The sequence below is a fragment of the Drosophila simulans genome, chromosome X (genome assembly GCF_016746395.2).
Source record: "Drosophila simulans strain w501 chromosome X, Prin_Dsim_3.1, whole genome shotgun sequence".
NCBI lineage: Eukaryota > Metazoa > Arthropoda > Insecta > Diptera > Drosophilidae > Drosophila > Drosophila simulans.
Window position 1 is genome coordinate 2,214,316 of NC_052525.2, and position 26,233 is coordinate 2,240,548.

The 26,233-nt window shown below is 47.6% G+C and overlaps 2 protein-coding genes across 6 annotated transcripts; one reads left to right on the plus strand and one right to left on the minus strand.

Moving 5' to 3' along the window:
* Positions 1–26,157, minus strand: LOC6724961 (interference hedgehog). 5 transcript variants are annotated; one of them, XM_044923534.1, is made up of 10 exons: positions 25,976–26,157; positions 25,418–25,498; positions 12,389–12,484; positions 6,737–7,981; positions 6,501–6,672; positions 2,694–3,416; positions 2,462–2,644; positions 2,231–2,397; positions 1,681–2,001; positions 1–1,415 (listed from the first exon to the last, which is right to left on the minus strand). In XM_044923534.1, exons 4-10 carry the CDS (start codon positions 7,961–7,963, stop codon positions 876–878), a joined length of 3,333 nt encoding a protein of 1,110 aa, XP_044779469.1. In that variant the 5' UTR covers positions 7,964–7,981; positions 12,389–12,484; positions 25,418–25,498; positions 25,976–26,157; the 3' UTR covers positions 1–875. The 5 variants fall into 5 exon arrangements, with proteins under 5 accessions (XP_044779469.1, XP_016037829.1, XP_044779470.1 ...); XM_016173094.3 differs by having other exon boundaries at positions 2,709–3,416; positions 25,976–26,156; XM_044923535.1 differs by lacking the exon at positions 1,681–2,001.
* Positions 3,753–6,368, plus strand: LOC6724962 (regulatory protein zeste). The gene is made up of 3 exons (XM_002105962.4): positions 3,753–4,486; positions 4,608–5,149; positions 5,212–6,368. The coding sequence occupies exons 1-3, from the start codon at positions 4,119–4,121 to the stop codon at positions 6,021–6,023; spliced, it is 1,722 nt and encodes a 573-aa protein (XP_002105998.3). The 5' UTR covers positions 3,753–4,118; the 3' UTR covers positions 6,024–6,368.
* Positions 26,158–26,233: the final 76 nt, after the last annotated feature.

Genomic DNA, 26,233 nt, shown 5'->3' on the forward strand with positions numbered 1-26,233 from the left:
TATGTTTAAAGATTCACTTTTTAATTTCAGGACTCGCATATTCGTTTAAAACTGCCGCCTATGAGCTTAAATGTAGTTTAGGATGCTTCTCTCTTGGGTTCTGTGTATTAGTCACATCTAGAAATGTATTAACTTATTGCTAGATAGTTGGTTTGACTTAAACGTACATTAGGTTGCTTGTTAATTGAACTAATCAATTCGAGTTGCTGACGCCTGACGCTTACACTGCAATAAATAAATAACGCTATGCTACAGGGCTTATTCGAGATAAAGTTTGGCCCCCGAAATAGTTCTATCAATAGTAAAAAAAAACTTAACATTAGTAATCCTACTGACTATCTGGCCGGCAGCAACGGGAAAAGTTTTACATTACCAATTACTTATACTTAAGTTTGTATATTTTCAAATTCAATATTTACCTAAAACAAAACAAAGCAGCATTAGCGTTTAACGACTTAGCTGCTTAGCTGTTTTTTAAACGTAAATTAAACGTTCTGCTCGAAATACATTTTAATGAGCTCGAAATGAAACCGTTACTAGATTACTAGTATTTTAGCGCAAAGTTACTCGAGCATATTAAACGACAGAAACTTCTGTTAATGGCAAATTCCCTAGTTCTAAGCTTAATGGTTGGCCAAATTGATTGGTTTTTGGAAAACTAAACAGTACCGGGTGCCTTAAAGCTAATATTCGAGGGTTTTGAGCTGCTTTGCCGGCCTGTCCTACGATTACCTCAATAATACACATCTAGTTTCGTATCCTTAAGTCTACTTGAAACTGTCTGTTTTTGGGGAACCACTTTCGCTTGACGCTTAGGTATATTTCTCCTCGTTGTGCTGCTCCGCCCACTAGTTCTGGTGCTCCTCTGCGAGTCATCACACCTCAATACTGTTCAGACTGCCCGACGATATGTTGTCCGTGTGGCTGCCCAGGCGCGTCCTCTTGATCATCGCCCTGCTCGGCATCGGCGATCTCTGGACCCTCGGGCTCCCTGGCACGATGGGTATGCCCACCAGGCCACCCGGATGGCCGGGGTGGTGGTGCAGATGCTGGTGGTGTGGCGGCAGGTTGTTGTTGTTGTTGTGGTGGCTCAGGCCAATATTGAGATTGCTGTGGCTGTTGTGCACCTGCTGGTTGCCCGAGGTGCGTCGCTGTCGCCGCAGGGATGGGATCCTGGTCGGCGTGGGTGTGCCCTCCTCCAGATGAAAGCCCCCGGGCTGCTGGTGACCCCTGACACTGCGCTCCATCATCGGCGACGGCTGGTGCGTGGGTGCCTGTTGGTAGTAGGCCGAGTGCGGTGGCACTGGCGGCGGCTGCTGGTGGTAGTCCAGTCGCTTGTGCATCAAAGTGGGCGTGCCAGGCGGATGGTACGGCTGTGCGTGGTGAAGGCCATTCTGATGCAGGCCAGAGTTGTTCTGTGAAACATTAGGAGACATAAATTAGCAGGATAGGACACTAGGCGAATCGTTTCTTCATGAGTGAATGAATGACAATGTTGACAAAACAATATCGGCTGGAGGGGTTGGCTTATCCTGGTTGCGGAGGCGGAAAAGCAATAGCACATGGGAGTTGTATGCACAAACTGCCAGCAAGTTGATGTTGTCAAAATTGGTATACAGTTTTTGTTTGTATTGCTATGCGCCCGTGTGCTATTGTTTTCGATATCAATTGCAGGCTTACTTGACCAGCGCCGTTTGCTGGTTTCTTGGGCAGCGGAGGTAGCGGCTTGCTGGGCGCCTCCAGCACCGCGTTCGGAGCATCCAGCTGCTCCTGGTCGTGTTTCTGGGGAAGATTCAGTTTGATTGCAGCGTCGCAGGCCTCCAGCGTTTCGCAGGAGGACGAGGCAACCGCCGGTAGCCCCTTATCATCTTCGTTTCCGTCCTCATCCTGCTGCTCTTCCGCGTTCGACCGCTCCAGGGCTAGATCTCTGGCCATGCAGTTGCCATTTCCATTTCCATTCGCCAGCGGCGGCAGGAAACGCAGCTCCATCACGTTGCGGTTCTGGAACATTGGACGCTCAATTGGCAGGCGAATCTCGACGAGATTTGGCAGAGTAACCAAGCGAAAGAGACAGAGACAGCGAGAGAGAGGGCAAGCGAGACAGAGATACCACGTTCGAAGGGGTGTTTACAATTTGAATTTGAATTTTGACCAACCAACCAGCGAAAAGTTTTGGATGAAGCTGTGTGAAAATTGGGCTCGAGTTTAGACCCGGAAGTTCATGGTTTACCTTATCGGATGCCGTTTCCTGGGCCAGCGGATTGGGCGTAATGTTCATCCTCGGAATCACTCCGTTGAGGCGCCTCACATCGCCACTCTTGTGGTGGCCACCAACTCCCAGGACGGCGGAGGTAACAAAGTCCGCTTGGATGTGCTCCAATTGCGGTTTGTTCTCATCTGTGGATACAGAGATATAATTTGATAAGTACGAGGATATCCCACTCCATTAAGCTGGACTTACCCTCCGGCTGAGAGTTTTCACGTCTTTTTAGGCAAAGGCAGACCACCAATGAGGCGATGAGGAGTAGAATGCCTCCGCCAGCGGCACCTGCGATCAGTGGATATAAGGAGTTCTGGTGCTGTTCCACTGCTTTATTGGCTGGCACTGGCGTGGCAGAAGATGAAGCTGGTTGCTCGTGGGTTTCTAAAAAGGAACACAAGTTTAAACATATTTTAAGCCCATCATAGCATACCTGAGCTGCACTCACTTCTGGTCCTCGCTTGCCGAATAGCACTGAATTCAGAGGCTGCGTCGGAGTTGAACGATTGCAATTTGAACTCATAGGGCGTTCCTGGACGAAGGAGGTCTATCTTAAAGCTCCTGCTTCTTCCGCCATCCACCGTGGCCTTCAAATACTCCGCTGCTGAGTCCGCTGGCCTATAGTAGGCATAGTACCCGTCTATATCCTCATTTTGAGTCGAGGATACCAGGGACCAATGGAGCACCACGGCGGACTCGGAGAGCGTTTCCACTGCGCGAAGTTCCGGCACTGGCAGATTCGACTTGGCCGTTCCATTCTGCAGGAAGAACTTGAGGGAGGTGTTGCCCTCCTTGTTGTCGTTATTGGAGTACACCGCCACAATTCGGAAGCGGTAGTACTTCCCGGCGGTCAGTCCCGTAACGGAGGAGGTGAAGTTCTTGGGCGGATTGCCCATCTCATACTCCCTGTCCCGGTTCCGCGCCCGCCAGTGACTGTTCCCCTGGCCAGGCCCGGATCCGTGCGCGTTTCCGTATGGAATATTGTCGCTGGTCGTCTGCCAGTTCTCCCTTCGATTTTTTCCGTCGCCCAACTTGCGATACTGCACCTTGAAGAAGGTGATCTGGAGTCCAGAGTTTTGTGGCACACTCCAGCGCAGCATCACGGACTCGTCCGACAGCCGGGTGACATTGGGTCGCGACGGAGGCACCATGCTCGCTGTAACAAGCGTTTTTATTAGGTTTATTTTTATTAATTGTTTTGTTGAGGTTTCTGTTTACAATTCTGAACATTTGAATATCTGGCGTTGCCAGACCAGACCACCGATGTAGATTTTCATATAAATCGATGGTAAGGAATAAGATCGGATAATTGCTATTCAGAATGATCATGAGCACTAAATTACTGGTGGAACAATAAATTTATAGATATGAAAAAGTGAATTGTTAAAAATGCTGCAGAAGCTATCTTGTTAAAATTAAATGTTGATAAGAAGACCAACATTATCGATAGATTAGTGAACAGAATTTAGAGTACACACGATATCGATTGGTATCGAAACTACGGCATCGATACCAACTTTCGCATATCGCAGCGCTTACCAGCTCTGACATTCGAGTGAAAATGTGTGCGTGTAAGCGATTTATTTATTGAGCGGCGACTCTCGGGCGTCCTAAGACTTTTTTATTTATTTATGTAAAGCAACGCGAGCCGAATCAAGTGCAATATAGAATTTGCGGCTGCAAATCGGGTGAAAGGGGTACTATGACGGTGACTGACGCACACTAACACACGGGCGCGCGCGCTGCTGCGTCTGTGTGTGCGTGTTTGTGTGCCAGCCACTACTGTGTGTGTATAAGTGTATACATCGAAGAAGAAGCAAGGACTCAAACTCAAGTGAAAAACTCAAAACAAACTCAAATGTCGGCGCAGGGAGAAGGGGGCGGTGCTGGCGGAAGCGGCGGCGGTGGTGCTGGTTCGGATGGAGGCGGCAATGCTGGGCAAAGCTCCACGGGGAGTGGCACAGTGGTGGTCACCAACGGAGGCAATTCGTCCGCCAAAAACCAGCTGCCGCTCACCCCGCGCTTCACCGCCGAGGAAAAGGAGGTCCTGTACACCCTGTTCCATCTACACGAGGAGGTCATCGACATCAAGCATCGCAAGAAGCAGCGCAACAAGTACTCCGTCCGAGAAACATGGGACAAGATCGTCAAGGACTTCAACTCGCACCCGCATGTGAGCGCTATGCGGAACATCAAGCAGATCCAGAAATTCTGGCTTAACTCCAGGTGCGGAATAGTGTTTATGTGGTCGGAAAATGTTGCTAGAGTAGTATAGGTTCCACAAATCCCACCTCAGCAGGAACTAGCTTTCAACTCATTATCTTGTTATTTGTGATTTTCTGTTTAGACTCCGCAAACAGTATCCGTACAGGGATGGCAGCTCCTCAAATCTCAGCTCTGGTAGCGCCAAGATCAGTTCCGTATCCGTGTCCGTCGCGTCAGCGGTGCCACAACAGCAGCAGCAACAGCATCACCAGCAGCATGACAATGTGAAGGAGGAACCCGAGTACCAGATTAGTCCCGATGCCTCCGAGCACAATCCCCAGGCGGACACCTTCGACGAGATCGAAATGGATGCCAACGATGTGAGCGAGATCGACGAGGACCCGATGGAGCAGCAGCAGCAACAGCAACAGGAGGCTCAGGCCCAAGCCCAAGCTCAAGCCCAAGTGCAATCCGCCGCCGCCGAGATGCAGAAGATGCAACAGGTGAACGCGGTGGCAGTGGCTGCGGCGGCGGCGGCCAATGCCACCATGATCAACACCCACCAGATAAACGTGGACCAGATCAGTGCTGAGAAACTGACTCTGAATGATCTGCTGCACTTCAAGACAGCTCGCCCCCGCGAGGAGATCATATTGCAGATTAAGCACCCATCAGAGGCTACCGGTAAGATTGTACACCCTTCTTAAAGATCCCCTTCAAAAGCTAAATTGTTCCTTTTCGTTTAGCCACCCAGATCCACACCATACCCACCCAGGCGCAGCAGCATCCAATGGCCACAATCACCGCCGGCGGCTATAATCAGCAGATAATTAGTGAGATCAAGCCGCAACAGATAACTTTGGCCCAGTACCAGGCTCAGCAGCAACAGCAGGCTCAAGCGCAGGCCCAGGCACAAGCGCAGGCTCAAGCGCAAGCTCAGGCACAGGCCCAGGCCCAAGCACAGGCGCAACAGCTTGCCCAGCAGCAACTTGCTGCCGCTCAACATCAGCAACTGGCCGCCGCCGTCCAAGTGCATCACCAGCATCAGCAGCAACAACAGGCGGCCGTTGCCGTCCAACAGCAACAACAGGCAGCAGCGGCGGCGGCGGTTAAGATGCAACTAACCGCCGCCACGCCCACGTTCACCTTCAGCGCCCTGCCCACAGTTACGGCTGCTACGACGGTGCCCGCGGCGGTTCCAGTGCCCGTGGCCACTGCATCATCGGGATCAGCGGCGGTCAACACATCAACAGCCTCCTCCGTGAGTATCAACAACACCAGCCTCGGCGGAGGAGGGGGAAACGGAGCCACCAATTCGTCTGCTGCCGCTGCGGACAGCTTCGAAGAGCGAATGAACTACTTCAAAATCCGCGAGGCCGAACTGCGCTGCAAGGAGCAGCAGCTGTCCACAGAGGCCAAGCGCATTGAGCTCAACAAGGCGCAGGATGAACTCAAGTACATGAAGGAGGTGCATCGACTTCGGGTCGAGGAGCTCAGAATGAAGATACGCATCCTGCAAAAAGAGGAGGAACAGCTGCGGAAGTGCTCTAATTCATGAGGTCTGGAGGACATTAGCGACGCCGACGGTGACGATGATGAGGAGGACGCGGATGCCTATTTGGATCGCTTCAACACTGGGGGCTTTTAATTCGTTAGTTTTAGATTTTAACTACCATCGACCTATCCCTATCCCAATTCCACTTTCCACCTAGATTTTTTTGTTTAGGTTTTTTTTCTAGTTGTCGCGGGGCGGGGGACAGCGGTACGACTTTAGTCCATCGCTGGCCAGGATTACCGACTAAGCCATCATAAATTGTAAATCGCAATCAATCAATTATACAGACACGCAATTATACAGTGGGCGTGGCCAGCTAATCCACGATGAAATCTTAGCATGTTAAAACGTGACTTTTTTTTATGAATTCCAGCCGAATCGAATCGAACCATGATTCACGAATATTTCCAACTGATTCGAATGCATTCACAACTTCTGCTGTTTGGGTAATTCCCATAAAATGTATGGATTTGCACTCACCCTTAAACTTTCGCCTGCCGCTCTTGTTCTTGGAGCCCACAGATGGAGTTGACGAGGTGCCCATTCCATTGTTGGATTCATGAACTGGCCACACGGGAACTCCGCCAAGTGGTTCGTCATCCTCGCCGGTGATTTCCAAGGGATTCACACGCAGTATGTTTCCCTCGCTTGTCTGCAGGGCGTTGGGAAAGTTAATTAGAACTGCCTATCCAATGAGAACCCCACTCCAAGCTTACCTCTCCCAAAATGTTCTTTGCGAAGCACTGAACCACGCCAGCGTGACGCTTTTGAACTCGCTTCAGCTGCAGGCTCCGGTTATCCACGACGGCCTCCGGATCTTTGGTGGCGTCCTCACCGTTTATGAGCCAGTAAATATCGGGTTGGGGATTCCCGGAGGCGGAGCAATCCAGCAGCAGAGGATTGCTCTCATTTGTCAGAGTGGCGGCCGGTCCTCTTAAGATCGTGGGCCGCTGCAAAACACTCAACTTGATGGTGTGATCGATGGGTGGTGCAATGCCATTGTCCAACATGCAGATATAGGAACCCTGATCCTCGGGCTTCACATCGGTGATTTGCAGGCCGTAGGACAGGATGGTGCTTCTGTTATTATAGATCTCAACCACATTGGGACTACTCCAAATGACTCGGGGTCGTGGGGATCCCACGCCAGGACACTCGAGCACCACTGTTTCCCCGGGACGAGCTGAGTATTCGGTGGGTGGACGTTGTAGAAAGTACGGCGGTGTCCTATCTGTGTAGTCCACTCTTAGTTCAATAGTTTGGGGGAGCCTAAGTTCATCGCCTGTTATGGAATTCGTGGCTACGCACGAGTAGTTACCCGCATCTTTGGCGGTGACCGTATCCAAAACCAATGCCCCCGCAGCGCCAGGCAGCAGCTCCGACTGAGGTAGCTTCTTTCCGTTTCTGTAGAAGCTCCAAATAGCCGGCGGATTGGATATGACGCTGCCGCAACGAATGAGCAGGCAGTTTTTGGGCGCCACGCTCCAGCGGATGGAGCTCCTGGCCCCCATGGATCCCTGGCCGACGTCCAAAGCAATCGAGACCAAGGCCAAGCGGGCTGGCGTGGAAGCCAGTGCTCCTGGGCCATACCAAGCCACACACTGGTAGTCCCCAGCCGTTTGGGCACTCACATAGATGCGCAGTCTCGAGGCAAGACCATCGCTTCCGCTGGTCACGTTATAGCCAGCCGAGGGTCTTAGGTATAGATAGGGATCCGAGGAATCACTGCGTCTGAACCGCCACTCCAGGCGATCAGGTTTCAGATTCAGCTCGCACTCGAAGACCACCTCATCTCCTTTTGGGGCCACCGCTGATTCGGGAGCCCTCTCGAACAAAACGCCCAAGGTGGTTGCCACGGAGGAATTACTGTCACTGGCTTGAAGTGTGTAGATGCAGGTTGTCATAAGGACCAGAAGAACCACAACTAGCCTGATTTCAGTCATTGCGAAGCAGATCCTACTCTGAAATAGACAGACAAGAAGGGTTTCGATAGGTTAGAAAAATAGTCCCGATACACATATGTATTTTCGATGGAGTATCCAACTCAGCTAGATAAATCAATTGCCCCATTCCCAATCCTATTCCCATAGTAAATCTAGAGAGAGATCTCTAACCATTTGACAGGCGAGGAATGCGACGGAGTGGGTCTTGGACCCTACTGTACCATTCAACCTGCTCCTTTCTCTGCTGCTGGTACTGGTGCTGGTGCTGATGCTTCTGCTACTGCCCCAACTGCCACACAAGGGGGCGTGGCAACGGAAGCAGTCGGGCCAGGCAATGTGCCATTTAAACTGGAGCTCCAGCTCCGCGCACCCAAGGACTCGTCGTCCCGGACCCAGATTGTTAATGGCGTGTCATTATTATGAGCTGCAATGCCCTGCCCTGCCCTGCCCCGTCCAGTTTCTCTGAACGGGCAGCAAAGCAGGAGGCGGACGGCTGGGGATCCAGAACGGGTTGGTCGAGCGTCTGGCCTGCGACAGTTTGGGGGCCCTCGATTTGAAATTTAAACGATGCCACAACACAAAAGCGCGCGCGGAATTCCAGGAAAACGGTCGCCCTGTCGTTAGGCATCCACCTCGGTCCTGCCCCTGGCTACTCCCCCAGCTGCCCCCTGCATCCACGATTCTCTACAGATAAAAAAATTGAATGTAGCATTAGCAGTACTCGATTCAGCATTTTACAGGCCTAGATACGGTTGTATAAACCTAATCGATTTACTTTGATTTGGTGGTATAGTTTGTTGGCCTGACAACCAAGACATGACAGTGATTCGGCTAAAGGTGCCGTCATCATCATGTCGTAGGGAAATCCATTAAAATCCAAGTCAACCACACCACATGCAAGTTGTTCCCTGTGTAGCAGTCCCTGCAGGGAAACTCCTGATGCGCATAAATCGCAAAGCGGCTCCCATTTGATAGTCATTATTGGTCCGAAGGCGCGTGCAGCTGCCGATGTTGCTGTAGCTGTTGTTGGGGCTGTTGCAGATGTTGCTGCTGGTGGTGGCCACTTGTTAACCCAAGGAGCAAACCGGACTGCCTACACACGAGCAATCCAACAGCAACACGGAGTCGAAAACCAGCTCGCCGCCGCTGATTTAAAACATCTGACAACAAAAGTAAAGCGCGAAATTGACGCAGGTTTCTGTGCCTGCCCCGCACAGCAATCCGCATCCACTTGTTGCTGTTGCCGCAGCCGTTCCTGTTGCTCTTGCTCTTGCTGCTCGCTGGTTGCGTGTGTTGGAAATTAATGCGCATTCCTGGGCCAAGAGCAACACAAGCTAAAAAACCCCACAACGACTGAAAACTGAAGCAAAGGAAATGAATGGGGAGCGCTGCAAGAATCCATAAAAAAGTTGAAAAAGAGTCAACAAACCAGCAGAACGAAGAAGTCTGGGACAGATGCGCTGCACTGGCCCACACAGAAAGAAAAATGCATTTCGTATGGTTCCGTGCAACATATCGAAACGAAAGTGGAAAATAGATTATTTGACCAGCCGGCAGCTATATGTACATACGTATATAATAGCCACCTCTGTTAAGTGTCAACCATTGTGGCCAAAATTGCGCAGGCAATATGTTGCTAGTTCCCAACATGACGTCCATTGTTGCTCGTCTGGCAACATGCCGCCGCTGTGTATTACCAACTATTACGAGCTGTGCAATCAAACATTGATTGCCTCCATTGACAACATGCAATTTGTGTTGGCCACATAGCGGCAACTAGCTGCAACTAGCAATAAACACCTATTAGTTGGCTCTTAATGGGCAACATGTTGCTGTTGTGAAAATTGCAAGTCAAAACACATGTGGCCAACAATTAAGCGATTGTTCCTGGTCACAAAGAACACTGTGTTCGCGCTGTGGGATTATGAAACGGCAGCAACATGTTGCTGGCTGCTGCTTGCAACAGGCAACAGTTGCTAGACGCTTGTTGCCGCAAGCAGATGTTGCTGCCGTGCATTATTCACCATCGCAGCCAAATATGGCCAATGATCTTGGATCGCTGTTTATGGTTGTTGCTGCCTCTGCTGTTGTTGCAGCTGTTGGCAGCACAATTAATTGGTTGTTTGTTTTCGGGCCAGAAGTTAATTTGATTAGCCGCGGACAACGCGACAGCCTCCTTTTGTTGACTCATCCGGCGATCTATTCACGGACATCATAAGGCGCGACTAAGAAGGGTTATAAATCAAAGCGGGATGCCAAATTAAAAGGCATTAATTAATGGCAAATAAATATGTTGATCGACGTCTCTTTCGTCTTCATCATGAGCGCAACCACCGGCGGTATACTGTGCAAAAGGAACTATGCGCTCCCTTGCCAATATGATTTATGGTTACCACTCGTAGAAAGGCCAAGTTTTTCCCCTTCACTAATGGCCCAAAGCATTTTGCTATATTTAAATGAAATGACAAGCACTTTGGACAGTGCACGTGTTTATATTAATCCAAAGCTGATCTCTCTGAATCAGCAATGTTGATTAAGTCGTTCGCCTCCTTGCCTAGTTTTGTGATATATATGGGAAGATTATGAAATTCCATCGGGCCTATTTTTCAATGTGTACTATCTTAGTGACTGTCTGTTTGTTTGCCTGCCAGAAATTAGCATAAAACTGTTAGAAAACCCATTCAGCGATGGCCTGGGCGTGGCGCCCGGGGTTTGAGACAATTGAATTGAGTAGCGGAAGAGTGGAGGGTCTTCACATCTGGGGAGGGTCTCATGTCTCATGTCTCATGTCTCAGGTCTCAGGTCTCGGTTCTCAGATCTCAGATCTCAGGCCTAAGACCGTGTTTAAGTTCATTAAATAAGTGCGAGGCGTAACGAAGGAACATCCACGATGGTGGTTTAATTTATCCATATGAGTGCTGTTGTCATAAGAGAGATACCCCTTTCTCGAATCCCATTCCCCTGATACCCTGCTGCACTTGGCCATTAGCCGCGGCAGTTAACAGCTTGTAAAACACTAACACCTGCTACAAGTTGTCGTTGTTTTGTGGTTGCTGCTACACCGGGTTCAATAAAACCTGAGAGCCAGTTCATCATCATCATTGCGATCATCAGAAACAGTTGCTGGCAGAAGAGGAGCAATAGAAAAATCACGAACTACAAAACCCCCAATCACAGTGGCAGATGATTAAGGCAAACACATCATGGGTTATTAAATTCCGCAAGAGAAAATTATGGTCTACTTATTGGAACAGTAGTTTTTGCAGTGTCACCCTTAAAAGTCATCTTCACGACGGTGAGCTTAACAAATAATTAACGTTGAATTATCTTGGGTGAATTTTAAACTCCACTTTGCTGGAGAAAAGCCGATCATATTATTATTAGGGCTTATTAAAATCAAATGTCATGACATTAATTCAATTTGAAGCCTGGCCATTATGTGACTGTAATTTTCTCCAGAACTCTGTCCACTGTGGCCGGTCTCCACTGTACGCTCACACACACACACACAGGCGGAAGATATCGGCGAAAATTCTTTAGCAATGGAACCTGTTTTGCCAGCCGGAGAAGAAGCAGCAGCTGAAATTTTTTTTAACAAGATGCCAAGCCACACACACACACACACACACCAGTATCCATTAATACCAATACACACGCACGCGGAGAGAGAGAGACAACAGGAGCGCTGTGGCGCCCAAGAAGAGGGGCCTCTAAATCAAGCTCATAGGTGAAGATGTGGCGCCCAACGTGGGGCCTTAAGGTCGCGACCAAATGGGCAATGATGCACATTGTAACGTTTTAAAATGAAATTTCTCTCAGTGCATAGCCTTTTTCCAGGGCACGTTAAGCGCCAGGGCGGTGGCGTAGAAGGTGAAGAAACTCGCATGTAAACGAGTTCGAAATCTGCATTCCACCGACAGCCAACAGGATTTTCTACTGCGGCTAAAACGAGGATGATCACCATCATGATCGTCTTCGAGGTCATAATGATCCCGATGAAGAAGCTGGATGGGTTTGCCCCACCTGTTGCTGTTGCAATTCTGTCTTGAAACGAAAAGGAATGGTGTGGTATAGAATGGAATGAGTTGAGATGGGATGGGATGGAATGGCATGAGATGGTATAGGACGACATAGGATGGGGGACACAACCCCACAACCCCTTTTCATCTGATGGGTCCAATATATTTTTCAGAAGGTGCGTGGGCTCCAAAAACGAATTGTATGGGCTATGAGCCAGAGCCGAAAGTCAGTCTGAAGTTGAGTACTGGAGTGAGGGTTATGGTTATATGGGTGCGGAATCGATGCTGCACGCCCACCAACTAAAGTTTCGAGGATCGAGGGAACATGGGGATGCGATCATATTTTGTATTCTTCTCTCTAATTGCGTGGGCGCCGCGGTCAGGATTAAGATTAGCAGTAAGTTACCTTTTGTACCCTTTGTCACTTGCTTATCCCTCCGTCTCTTTTTCCCGCTGTCTTGCTGTCTCTTTCCAGGCGTATCTGCTGCTTTAGAACTGCATTCTGCAAATAAGAGAAAAAGGTCGAATCAAAACACACATAAATATTGAAAATAGACGACACTTTTAATGAATTTCAAAATAATTGAGGCCTAAAGTGGCACAAAAATGCTTGGCGACAGCCAAATAAATGCGAAGCCTATAAATAACCACAAAACTGGGAGAGTGAATGGGTAAAAAAGAGCTGACACGTGCGTGTGAAGAACACTAGAAGATGTTGGGGTTACTCAGCAACTTGGGAATACATATGCTTTTCAAATCATATGAACTTAAAAATGCAAGTGAAGTAAAGTTAGTGAAACCGAAATTAACTTATATACTTATACTTATTTTATAGATCCTAGGAATCAAAAAATGTATTGAAAAACTTGGTAATCGCTCTCCATTAGACTAATTCCCGCTGCTGAATGCCGATCGTACCTGGGGCTAAGAAGAAAACTCCCCTTCGGTGTTTGCCTGTCCATTTAAAAAGACATAAAACTAAGACTACGACTGAGACGGAGGCAGAGAAATGAAAATTCCCAAACGAACAAATGTCATAAATATCCCGGGAATACAAATTTCCAAGCGAGTGGCTAAAAATTATGCCTAAAAGAACATAAATAATAACGAAAGGGGCGCGAGAGGGGGTGAAGTCTTTCGATTTCCATCCAATACTCTTAATAAATTTATGCGATTCTCTCACTTTTCTCTGGAACTTCGCCCACCCACCCACACACACAGTTGTTGGGCCATAATTTTTCTAGAATTTTTGAAAAGTCGCCAAGTCGAACAGGGCCCCAAGAACAAAAAATACAAAAAAGTTAACAACGTACAAAAAATGTGAAAGAGAACAATAAAAATAAAACGAGCGCCACCCCAAAAGCGTCTGTTGCATGTATTGCTATATCGGTGTGTGACAGTTGTCATTTTTCATAAATATTTTCCAATTTCCCCAAAGCCAAGTGAGAAATTAACGACGAAAACAGACACAAAACAGGGAAATAAACTCGGAATGCCATTTGCAGATCCGTAGAATTGGGCAATAGCGCGGCAGGTCTTCAGGTGGCGATCTCCAGATTCTTCATAAATAATTTCATAACTTTAATGGCGCTTGTCAGTCATCATGAGGCGATAATGGCAGCAAATAGAATCAAGTTTGAGTCGTGATAAATAAATTTGGGGTTTTATGTGCGCCGACTTAAGTGAATTCCATGAAATGACTGCTTTTAAATTAATAACTTTATCGCTCAATATTTAAAATGAGCAGATTTAATAAAGGCGAGTCAATTTGAATATTTGCACAAACCCCAGCTGAGTTTCGAACAATAACAGACCTCTTGGACCTTCCAGAATCCATAGTGAGCATGGTCTTTTCACTGAGTGCTCACTGTGCTTTTCATACTCTCGATGTACGATGTACAGACGCAAATATCGTGTTTCGCAGCGGCCTTTTTGCAGAATTGGCGGCACTTCAGCAAGACAGCAACATGTTGTTGTGCGGCTGTCGCATGTTGCTGATGTCGCTGCGGCTGATGACTCACTTTCGGCTTTTTGTCGGTCAGCGAATTAGAAATCGGTGCAACTGCATCCAAATAAGTGACAGCGAAGCTTTTTTACTTGACACCGGGGCGCTTCGAGTATCTCGCAGATGTGCCACTGTCGCCGCGCCGCCTCGCCGCCTCTTACTTTTGCCATAATTATTGTGCAGTTTCACTGCCTTGTCTCTCCCTCTCTCCCTTTTCCGCATCTCTTGTTATCATTATTATTAACATTGGCCACTATTAGCCGCCCTGCAGCGAACGACATTTGAGCCAATTTTCCCGCTGCTCGCATTCCGCGGGTGAAAGCCATCGCCTCTCCATCGACATCCACATCCACATTCCCATTTAAATTTACGTTCACATGCACATTCACATTTCACAGCAATACGCGCCATTCTGCCAAATGCAAAATGCAAAATGCAGAAAAAGACACTCATATAAAAATAAGAAACGACAGTCTGAAAGGAAGAGGGCTGCGTTTGGGTGGCGAAGTGGCGAATACCCTGCGAGCATGAATAAATACCGAGTCATACTATTATTTGCAGTTTTCCCGCCCCTGGGCACACTAAAAGTGGGTCAAGTACAGTAGTTCCCATGCCTTTTCTAGGTTCGAAAGCAGCTTGGGATTGACTACTTGCGCCACCTACTCTCTAACAGGGTACTAACTAGTCTACCGAGCATGCTGGCAAAGCATGCTTCAAAATTTATGCGTTGCCTGATTTGAGGGGTACGTCCAGGGGAAGGATTGGGATCTGGGATGGGGGGAACTGGGCCTTCAGATGGCTCCAATGGGTGGCTCGAGTCCAGTTTTGAATATCGTTCAATTTGCGATCACCCCCCTCGGGGCTCCCAGCGTCCTGCTCTGTGCGGTCGCATTCCTGGTTTTCCATTCCTGCTTTTTGGCTCATGGCAAGTCTTATCCATTTTCGATTGCCCCCAAAGTCCCGCGGTGTCCCTCATTTGCATGCCTATTATAAATTTTTCAAATACTTGTCTTGGGCTGCCCTCGTTGTTTTTTGTTTTTTGTTTTTTTATGGCCCACCATGTTTAGTGATTGCTATCTTTGTCATTGTTGCTTTTGGATTCGTTTTTGTTGGTGGGGCCCGGCTTTTCGCTGCAATTTATTTGATTTTCATTGCATTAAATTTGCGCCGTCTCACTCTTTGCTTTTGTTTCCTGGCGGTGCGTTGCCATAATTTGTTGTCTCTTTTCTGCCTTGCCTCGATTCTGATCTTGGAATTTCAATTTGCGTTTCGTTTCTTGGCTTTTGCGCAATTCTCCTGTCTGCATTCTGGTCTTCTGGTTTTCTGGTCTTCTGGTCTTCTAGTCTTCTGGTTTTTCACCTAACAAGCTTGTCGAGCCATTTATCATAAACATTCGTCAGCTGTCCCACGCCCCTTGGGGAAATTCCTGCCCCGTCATTAAGATATTTTTGTTTTTGGGCTTTTCCATCTCTATTTTCATGTCGCCCTGCAGCTAGACTAAAATGCCGGCCTCTGAGGTTACCAAACGATCTCTTCTAGTATTCCCCTTTGCACGTACAGTGTCGGAAAAGTTTCCTCGAAAGCATATCAACATCGCAAGCTGTGTTTTTTTTTGTTAAATACTATGGAGCTTTCATATGGGGAACCATCAGTTTTTTGTCAGTGTATCCCAGCAGTCGGTTTATTATTTCAAGCTTCTGCGACCGCTTTCCAAGCGCTTTTCATCGGAGCTGAGTACATGTGGGCGCCCTAATGGTCAAAGATTAGATTTCCCCGCTTTCCCAGCCTGCTCACCCCCTTCCTATTCGCCTAATGGGTCTCTTAAGTCGCTTAGGCCGCCTCTCTGCCCACACAAACTCTGGCAAATTGCGCAAATTAATATGAAATTCATCAGCGGCAAAATATCAACTAATTTGGCAGCAAACAGGAAATGCAAGTCTCTCGCATGTGGGGCAGACGAATAAAAAATTATCTATTTTTTCGCACGACAAAAACGCCCAGGCGCACAAAAAAAGAAAAGTGAAAAATGAAAAACAAAATAGAGGCAACGGCAGCACACCTAGAGCTTCCCCTCTTCGCTCATGGTAATTTTTGATCATACAGCCGCCGCTTTTCGCCTTCACTTCCCATTTTCATTTTGCCACTAGCCGGGTGGCATCCAAATTGCCCCACTTTTGGCTGCCGTTTGGCTTTTTCTGTCGGCTGCTCCTCCTGTTTCCCGGGCACAGTGATCGCCAGCTAAGATGATTTCGGCTCTTGGAGTGTCAAATACTGGGACTGCTTGTCCAATAGGCAATAGTTACAATAGGAAAGTTGGCACCAGTTGCATAAATTCATATATGAAATTATTGTTACAACAAGAATTGTGATCAGAAGAGAGTAGAATTTATACACTGGGTTGGGTCAACCACTCAACTCCTCTCGTCAGTTGGGGACACCTTAATTTGCGTCACAATTTTCGAATCACTTTTTTTTTTTTGGCCCTGTTCCTCTTTTTGTTCGGGGTAATTTAAAACGCGCGCCAAGTTCTTCGATTACCTGCGGGTTAGACAATGGTCACCATTTCCCATTGTTGGTCTTCCCCGACGTGGCCCCTCTTCGAAAGCTCCCTTAATACGTTCATTAATTTTAATTATGCATAAATAGTCGGTGTCAAAAGAACAAGGAAACAACAATGAAAATCGAGAATAAAATTACCAAAAATGTTGAGAATAAAGCATGGCGCATAAAACTTGATACGAGCAATATTGAAATATATTGGGAGTGGCAGGTTTGGGGTCCGCTGTAAGGCACGCGATTCAGCAAGGGGGAGGGGGGAAGAAGCCGGTCAAGTGCCAAAGGAAGTAGACGACTAGCAGATACCCTCTGCCTGCCACGGCATCAAACTAGCGAAAGAGTACTGGAAGAAACAACTGTGCCATGGATTTCAAAAAAAGGGCACCCCACACATATTTTCATTTCTGATGGAACTGCAGCTCAATTGCCCAAATCATACCCCTTAAAACTGAAACTGAACTCTGAGTCTGCCCACTCACTCACTTGGAAAAGAGGAACGTGCAGCGGTGTCGACTTACAATGCCATGCCATTCCCGTTCCGTAAATTCGCGAGGCACTCTTCCCTGGGCAGACTGAGATCTGAAATCCAAGCTTCTCGGGCGGCGATTTCGTCATCGATGGCCAGTCGAAAATGTATGCTGGCAAAATAAACTCGAAGATCACAACAACTCAATTGGTCTGGCCAAAAATAAACAAAACGTGCAATCAACGAAAAGAGATGCAAATTAATTATGCAATTAAGCACGCGTCACTTTGCTCGCGGTTTCTTGCTTTTGCTTTGCTGCTTTGCTGCTTTTTGTCGCATTAATAAGCATTTCCACATTAAATGAGGGGGGTAAATTGTCAATTGGTTTTTTGAAGAGGCAACAAAGTCGGCCAAGACAGTTTAGGATTAATCAAAGAAGTGACCAGATCATGGTAGTGGCATATCACCAAAAGATGGTTCGTAAGACGCGAGATGCAATGGCAATGAGGAGAAGTGAAGATTTCCTTCCTTTCCTTCCGTCTCGAGTTGGTTTCCCATGAAAAATGCAATTGATGCAGAAATTCAGACACGTAGGCGCAATGGGGCGTGGCAGACAGAAATAACACAAGCAGAAAGTGGCGAAGGAGAGGAGGGAGAAACGGGGAGAGGAGCAAAGCGGAACGGAAGAAGAGCCGGGTTACGAAATCTGTGGGGAGCGAGCAAATAGATTCGGATTCTACAATGTAGAATCCACATCACATGTGATACATTTGATACATTTGAGACCGCCCATCTATGGAACCACATCCCCACACCCCTTCAGCTAACCACCCACCTGAACCTGAGGCGGCTCCGCCTTTGTAGCGCTCTTTTTTATTGTTGTGCGACCGCTCTTTCGGTTTTATTAGATCATATTATCTATTTTCGGGTACGACAAATTTGTAATTTAGATCAACCGGCAGTGGCGTCGCCCGAGTGGGGACTGTTCGGCGGCCTGCCTACCGTTATGGGCTTTTAATTAATTGGCATTTTGGCATTTAATTGAAGCAAACGCAGCTTAGCGGTGCGTAAAAGGGGTACGAGTGCTAGAAGGGGCTCGGCGATTAATAGGCGGGCTGGCCCACATTTGTGGCCTAACTGCTTGATTCAATTGATTGAATGATTGAACATTGTTGGGCGCTTTTGATTTGACAAACAAGTTCGGGGACGGACTGTGTACTGTACCATGTGGATGGATCGTTTTCGGTTCAGTTTTCAGCTTCTTCTGCTCGGTTTGCCTTTCACATGAAATGCAATAAACCCAATTTAATTTTTGTTTTTATTTGTTTCGCTTATTTACTCAAACGGTCGGTCGGACGGACGGACGGACGTACGTGTGTGTGTGTTTTGGCCCACCCCCCTGCCCAGCCCAGCCCACCACTCCACTCCACTCCACTCCACCAAGTAAGCCGCAGGGTCGTAGGGATTTCTTATCAGGCCCCGGAATCAATGGACAACAATCTTTTTATCACGTAACAAGAAGAGAAGGCAAGACAAAAAAAATAACTATGCGTACGGAAAGAAGTATAATTTTAAAGTACAAACAGAAATTCTAACTTTTTGGGGGTTGAATGCTCCGCATTTCTTTCAACATCTTGATTCCCCACTCCCATTCCGTTTGGGGATAGTACAATGCGTTCCTTTCAACGAGATTGCTACCCTTTTGGTTTTTGTTTTTTATCAATTTTTCAGTACTGTGATATATTATTTATAGTACCAAGCACTGGAACATGGCTTTGAGATCTTCAACTCCTGTCTGTGTTCACCAATTAAATATTTATTGAGATAAGCGTAAGTTATATTTCTTTGAATATGGTTCGAATTGGGATTTGGATTTTTTAGGTCCGGAAATGGCTTTTTATTTTGCTCAAAGGAGATCATTCGTTGGACAAAATGCTAAGGGGAGTAGTGCGGTCTAGCCAAAAGTCGGAAACAATTAGCCGGGGAAGGGAGTTCGGGGAAGTAGGGGCTTTGGCTTTGCTAACTTCTGATGCCCAGTGATCGCGGTAAGCGATGCCTTGGAATGCAGTTCGGATTTCCAGTGAAACAAGACGGGAAGAAAGAACTCGGTGGAGGTGGAGGTGGAGGCAGGGGATTCAAACAGAGACACAATCGATGAAAAGGTTACCCTGGGTCTGGACCCGCTCCTCCTCCTCCTCCTCCTCAGCCTCCTCTTCATCCTCTTCTTCGTTGGTATGCGCTTCAAGGTGAACCGAAGACCAGGGACAAACTACTAAATTCGAGACAGGGGGAAGAATGACAAACGTGACCGTGGGTCGTCTCTCCATCTATATCTCTCCCTCTCGCTCTGTCTGGCCCTTATGCAAATGCGGATGCAGCAGCCACTGTTTGGAGCCCCTTTTCATCTCTGTCTGAACGCCTACCTTTCCTCTCCCGGCCTACGGTTGAGCTTGGCTATGGTGAACTGTTCATGGTCAGTACTCAGTTGTTTATACGATCGAGAAAGTCGATTGTTTCTGCCATACATGTATAACTCGCATTTGTTTGGGAGTTTCTTAGCCAGTTCCCACTGTGTTACATTGTTTGTAATGAAGCAGTTAAGAATGCAGCCTCTATTTCTGCCTCTCCCATCTACCTCTCGTTGCCAGGTAGCTAGTTGAAGACCCCTCCCCCTGGTTTTCCTACGTGGGCGACGGATACCCCTTTACCCATTCCCCTCTGCCGGGTTTTGAACTTTGTGCGGCGTCTGTTTATGAATGAAATCCGTTCGAGCCTCTTCCAAAACTCTGCTACCATTTTCCCGATTTCCATGAATGAACGTGCGAGCGAGCGCGGGGCAACTTTGTGGAGCTGCAGCAGCTGGCGGGAATCGTAGTTGAGGGTTCACGGTTCAATGCACATGCAATGCAGATGCCAAATTAGCTCACTCCCCACACCACGCCACCCACTTCACCCATTTCGATTCGATTGAGTGAGCAAATTGATCCTCCAATTAGGGAAAATGGGGAGCAGAGAAGTAGACCTCGGGCATTAGGGGGCTCCCCTTGGAGCATTGCTCTCGAAACGGGTGCAAAAGGTTAAGCTCGCGGGTTAAATGTGTATCGGTACCGTTACGGAGTTACTGTTACAGATTTTGCCAACACATTCGCTCTTCTGCTAATCACTTCTCTAAACCGGTGCAAGACTTTCAAAAAATCAAATGAAAGAAAACCTGAGAGAAAGACAAGAAAATACCAGGCTGGAGCAATCTCCCTCGTCTCCGTCCTCAAAATGCTTGCTTTCTACTCACGCAGCAGCAAACGTAGGTAGTACCCTGTTAACTTGATCGGTTGAAGGGTATGCCCGAATTGACGCCCGAACTCAAGGGTCTCAAGGTCTAACTTAACTAACTTCCTTTTGGTGGTCGAGGCCTCTGGCGAGACTTCAATTCACTAATTTTTGGGCAAGGTCAACCCTACAATTTTAATGGCAAAACCTAGAGTAAAGACGAGAATTAGTGAGCAACAAGGTTGTGACCCTGCCTAAAGCTTTTGATATATGAACTATATGATCTTCATACATCAATTATAACCCATTATCGAACCATCCAACAAGTATCCCCAAGTATCCATTATCCTAAAGACCCGATGTGGAGGAAACTTGCCTCCGTAGGTATCACATAGTTGGCATATGGCGTCTCGGGAGCCTTAACTTATTTCCACATCTGGCTTATCATGAACGCTGATCTATGACTCGAGCTGGCCTGCGAATGGAGCTCCGATCTTGGATCTCGGATCTCGGAATGGAACGCTAGCGTTCGCCGACTTGGCTTCGAACTCATTTTCTAATTGCCCCACGGTGGCCGAGGAATGTCTGTCTATTCATTCGCGGTCTCCTACTCTTCATCTTACTGCTCACTCTGGTATGTTTATTTCGTTTCGTTTCGTTTTCCTGTTTCCACGCAGGTTTAATTACCACATGGAGGGAGCTGCGAGACGTGCAAAGTTCGAATCGGCAATGGAATCTCGGTTTTCAGCATTTGCATGGATCCCGATCCCCCGAGATCGCTTGAAATACCGATCGTCTGCTATTTTAATTGAGTTCACAAATGCCCCGAACCGAACCCCATTCACAGCTGGCGATCGACCCCCCATCTCTCCCCTCCTCTGACCCCACGCCCCTGACCCTGAGGATAGAAGTGCTTTGATGGCTAGTTAGTTAGTCGGAAATCAAAGCAGTTCGATTACTCAATATTTTCACAGGGCTGGTGGGAAATTAATACATCATCGTGGCCCCAGGCCTCCCATCCGAAGACCCCAAACCCACTCGCCCCCCTCCATTTGCTTCCCCTCTGCAGAGGGCTCTAATTAAAAACTGCTTGAAGCAGGTGTGCGCAGGAAAAAAGGGGAAAGCGTTGCTCTAATCCATCAAACAGTTTCGACTTCATAGAGGTTCATTGATCAACCGAGAGAGTTCCGTGTTAGCGAGCCAATCTCAAGATGTTGTAATATATGTACATAATATCTATTCAGCGGACTAGCGACGTTTAAAGCACGCATTTATTTACTCGAGCATTACAGTTTGGTCTAAAAAGTGTCTAAAAATTTCTTTCGAAATTGTTTCAATTCATTCACAATTTTCCCTAATCCGATATTCCTAGATTTCCTTTGTCAGTCCCCTTGCGATCTGAACCGTTTAAAATCGGCTTTATAGGCCAGACGACTCATTCCAGCCGATCTCCGGCGAAGATATCAACATCCGCACATCCCTCGGAGGTTCGTCTCGGAGCACACTTGCCGGAGTTCCCGAATCACTGAATCACTGGGCCACTGGGCACGACGAAGGCAGGGAAAGAAGTGAGGTGGCTACCTGGGCATTGTTACTGCGATTCCCTACCTGTGTCAATGTCAGACTTCAGCGCTAAATTGTCGCTTATTAAATGTCTCTCGTCCCGCCGACGAGCCACTTTATCAAAACTCCTGAGGGCGGAGATACATGAGATACATGAGATAAAGGAGGAAATGGCGGGCGGAGGTAGCCGAATTCCACGTAACCGTAGTGTCGTCTGCGGCCCATTGTCGAAAATTATGACTTGTTTTGGGATTGGAGTGCAAATAGCCCACTTCCTGTCTGTCTTAGTCCGCCTCAGTCTGCGCTCTTTCTCTGTCTGCTGTCCCGATCTTTCTTCCCAGTCCATCTACCCCCTGCCCACTGCCCGCTCCAACGTGGCCGTTGTCATTGTCACGGACCGCCGATGTCTCCGCTGATAAGAGCAGCTCATGGAGGGGGAATGGGGGAGTGGGGTGTGGAACATTTGTTTATGCACTACCGTCTTTGTTTCTGTTCAAACTACTGCGGTTAGTTCTGGATTGCTCTCGATACTGGTCGCCACAAGCTCATTGGATGCAGTCATATCGTCAATAGGAATAGCCTACTTCCACGAGTATGTCCCCGTCTTATCGTCCAGAATTTTAACTTCTACTAGGACACTTCGAAGCTGACCAGGTAGAATCCACATTCCTATAAACCGCATAAGCAGAGCAATTGATGTGGTCAATCCCCGCCGATGTATTTAGTGCGATAAGCTGAAGATCTACGTGCCTGGGACGCACCTCATCTCCATTAAAGGCCGCATTTCGGGATCTGTGGGAGTGGCATCACTCAGAAGAACATATGTGATCACATTACGTTGGCGGCTTGTAATGCGCTTCCGTTTTGTGCTCCCCGCTCCGCCCCTGCCCCTGCTCCTGCCCCCGTTTAGGTAGTTATACTGGTAACCACTCTTCTTTGCCCTCATTTGTCTTCTTCGTGGCTAATTTACCCAGTGATGCAAAGGCGCCGCATAAAAAGAGCCAAGATGGGCCAAGATGACTACTCCCAATCCCAATCCCAATCCCAATCCGAATCGGAATCCCGGCCAAATCAGCCTGCAATTACACTTCCGCTGGCGGAGAGCGAAGATCACAAAAAGGCAGGGAGAAACATAGCCCCTCGCCCGAACGAATACCTCCCATTCATGCCGTCTCCGCGTCTCAGGCTCATTCACAAGATTCAAAGTCGAGACGAGAGTTCAGCCATTCATTCATTCACGTTGATTGCCACCTTTCTCGATCTTTTTTTCTCCTGCCCCACGGCAGCCTCTTGTGCTCCAATGATTAGTCTGTGCTAATGAACAGGCGGCGGCTACCTAGCAAAAAAAAAAAAAATACAACAAAAAACGATGAAGGGAGACGGGGCGGGGGGAAGGTATCCATGAAGTCCAAGACCAACGAAAAAATCCCAAAGACACAAAAACGCCGAAAAAAGAGCGAGTAAAAGCGAGGCAAAGCTGCAAGAAAGCGGCAAACAAACAGAAATCAAATCCAATTTATGTTTTCAGCATTAATCATAATTTCTTGGGGGCCCATTTTGGTGTGGCGTGAAATAATTTTTATGCGCCGTTTTTACGGAACCCAAAATCGAAATCGAAATCAAAATCCCAAGGGGAAAAGGTGTCAATGTCTAATTTTGTGGCAAATGCACTCGGAGCATTCTGTTTCCCTCATTATGATGGCTATGGCTATGGCTGTGAGGTTATTGCCTGAATGTGGGCTGGATGGAAACTGGATCAGTGGATCAGTGCTAATGGGGTGTGAGAATCGATCGCGGACGTTTTGGCCATGAAATTCGAGCGCACAGAATGGGAAATAGTGCCCGAGATCAACTGGAAATGCGTACAACATGAGTTAAGCTCTTCATTTGCGGAATGAATTAACCCCAACCACTAAATCGCATGCCTGGGTGGGCTGTTCGATTGATGCAATTTAGATGCTTGCAGCGAGATCGAGACCCTTTACTGTCCCATCCAATTATCCCGTTTTATGCTAAGCCATTTCCCATTGATTCATTGCAACACGATGATTCCCCCAGTGAAAAGGACCTGGCTAGAGCCATGTTTCGGATCGGTAGCTAGCCAGACTATAGTCTTCTGGAGTGGACCCCACATCGAATAGGGCCCTGGGTTTCGGGGCGGGGGTTTCGTTGCTGGGCCACTTGAAAAGCAATTTTTTGAAATTTATTTTCCATTTATCGCTTTATTTATTTTCTACCTTCTTTCAGTGTGGCCCTGTCGCTTTGCTCCCCTCGTCCACAGTTCACCTGGTCTATCTGCTTATGCGATTAGAGTTGCAGCGAAGGAGCCCAGGAAGATGACGACGTGTATGGTACAAGATTGGGATTGGGACTGCGACTGGGAATGGGAATGAGAACGATGACGATGACGGCGATGATGGTGATGATGCTGCTCGGCGTGTTTATTTTTGTTTGGACCGAGAGACCTTTTTGTTTGTCTGCATTTTCGACGACGAACAAGACGGAGCAAAGGAACTGTGTCTCAATGGGCCACAATCGAAAGTAATAATGAAATCCCATCAACAACGAGACAAAGGCTCTCTGACCATTCCGATTCCCATTCCCTCGCCCCTTCCATCCCTTTTTTGGCCAGCAGAATGAGAAGACGACGACACTTGGCTTGATTTTTATTGTTGGGCTTTTCCCCCGGCCCTTTGATTTATTGTTAGCGGGAAGGGGCTGGAAAATGGGAATGCTCTCCGGTTTCAGGTTTGGCATTGGTATTGGTTTTAGTTTTGGTTTTGGCCAAGTGTCCGGTTCCCTGAATGCATCTATGTATCTCTATCTCTCTTTTCCCAGATGATCTTGTTCTGCGACCAGCTGCCTGTTGCATTCCGCTCGCTCACCTCTTGCCAATGGCAACAGAAATGTGCGTGCTTAAGCTACAGGTGGACTTGGCAACAGACGGACTGGAAACTGGTGGTTACGTACCGCGCAAACAACAAAAAAAAAAGAACTCTTGAGAAAAATTAAGAAGGCCATAATAATTCAGCAAAGAATTATAATAATACTGGTTTCACATACTGGGCTAAGGATCTCCACATTACGGAGGGTCCACTGTAGTTGTGCAACCTCTCCCGATCCCCCATCCCATTCCCAACTCGGGGTTCTATTCTGGTGCACGGCACATAGACAGTTCATTAATGTTATCAACGAGCAAAAAGGGGAATGAAGGATGGTCTTGGGACCCCTGCCACCTCGGATGACAGGTTTGGTTGTGCACTTTTCTGGTTTATGTACGCGCTGGATTTGATGTGCAACACTTGTTGTTATTTTGTGATTTTGTTGGGGGCCCGCTGACACATAAGAGTAACGGCAATTGGCAATTGGCCATTGGCCATCGCCTGTTGGCCAAAAAAGGACATGGCCACATGACCATCGCGAAAAACTTGTCAACTGGAATCGATCGATATGGCAGTGGTAACTCCGGGGAAGGGGCTTTGTCTGATTTACCGACATTTACGGACTGCACTGACCAGATGAACTACTTTCGAGCCACTGGCCACTGGCCGCTGGCCATTTACCGTTGCAAAACTCACCTGTTGACTGAAACCTCGAAGGGCAGCTAAATCCTCTATCCAAATCCAATTCCAATTCCAATCTGCGCCACTTGTCGCACGCTAAACGAACGGTAAATATTTTGATTAGATTTTGATCACTGGTCGCGGCATTCTTGCGATTTTCCCATCACACAAGAAGCAAGCAGTAAAAGAACAATGAGAGCCGAGAGGAAAGGCAGTCCAAATAACAGAAACCCATTAAAATGTTATGGCATTTTCAAAGCCTTTCGAACACACACACACATGCACACACTCGAGAACAGGGCGATTGGCATCGGCTTAAATCAAATTTCTGGGGATATGGAGATCACTTCTCGACGGACATTCGGCAAGTATTGATGTTCCGCCAGGGCATAATTTATAGTTATTAGGTGTTTCCTACGCGACGCCGCTGCCTTTTTAGCCGGTTGCCGTTATAAAAATAAAAACAAACTTGGCACACGCACTTTTCTTGCTCTCGCTCCCTCTCTCTCTCTCTCTCTTTCTTTGCACTTCCTAATTTGAATGCACTTCAAGGGCAGCCAAACCGGCACTCACTGGGATTTAGAACTGGCAAAAAAAGGTAAACAAATAACCGTTATTAGCACGACGATTTTATTTTCAGACATATATTCAAATATATCTCTGTTATAGTTTCGCGCAGACTCCGCACACACGTCTTTCTTGCTCGGCGGCGCGAAGCGAAGTGAGCACAGTAACGTCAATGTAGTATTTATATCATTTCGTGCATACTTTTGGGCGCGCTTCGAAAATCATGATGCGAAAGAGAGAAGAGTTGCAAGAGAAACCTAAAGA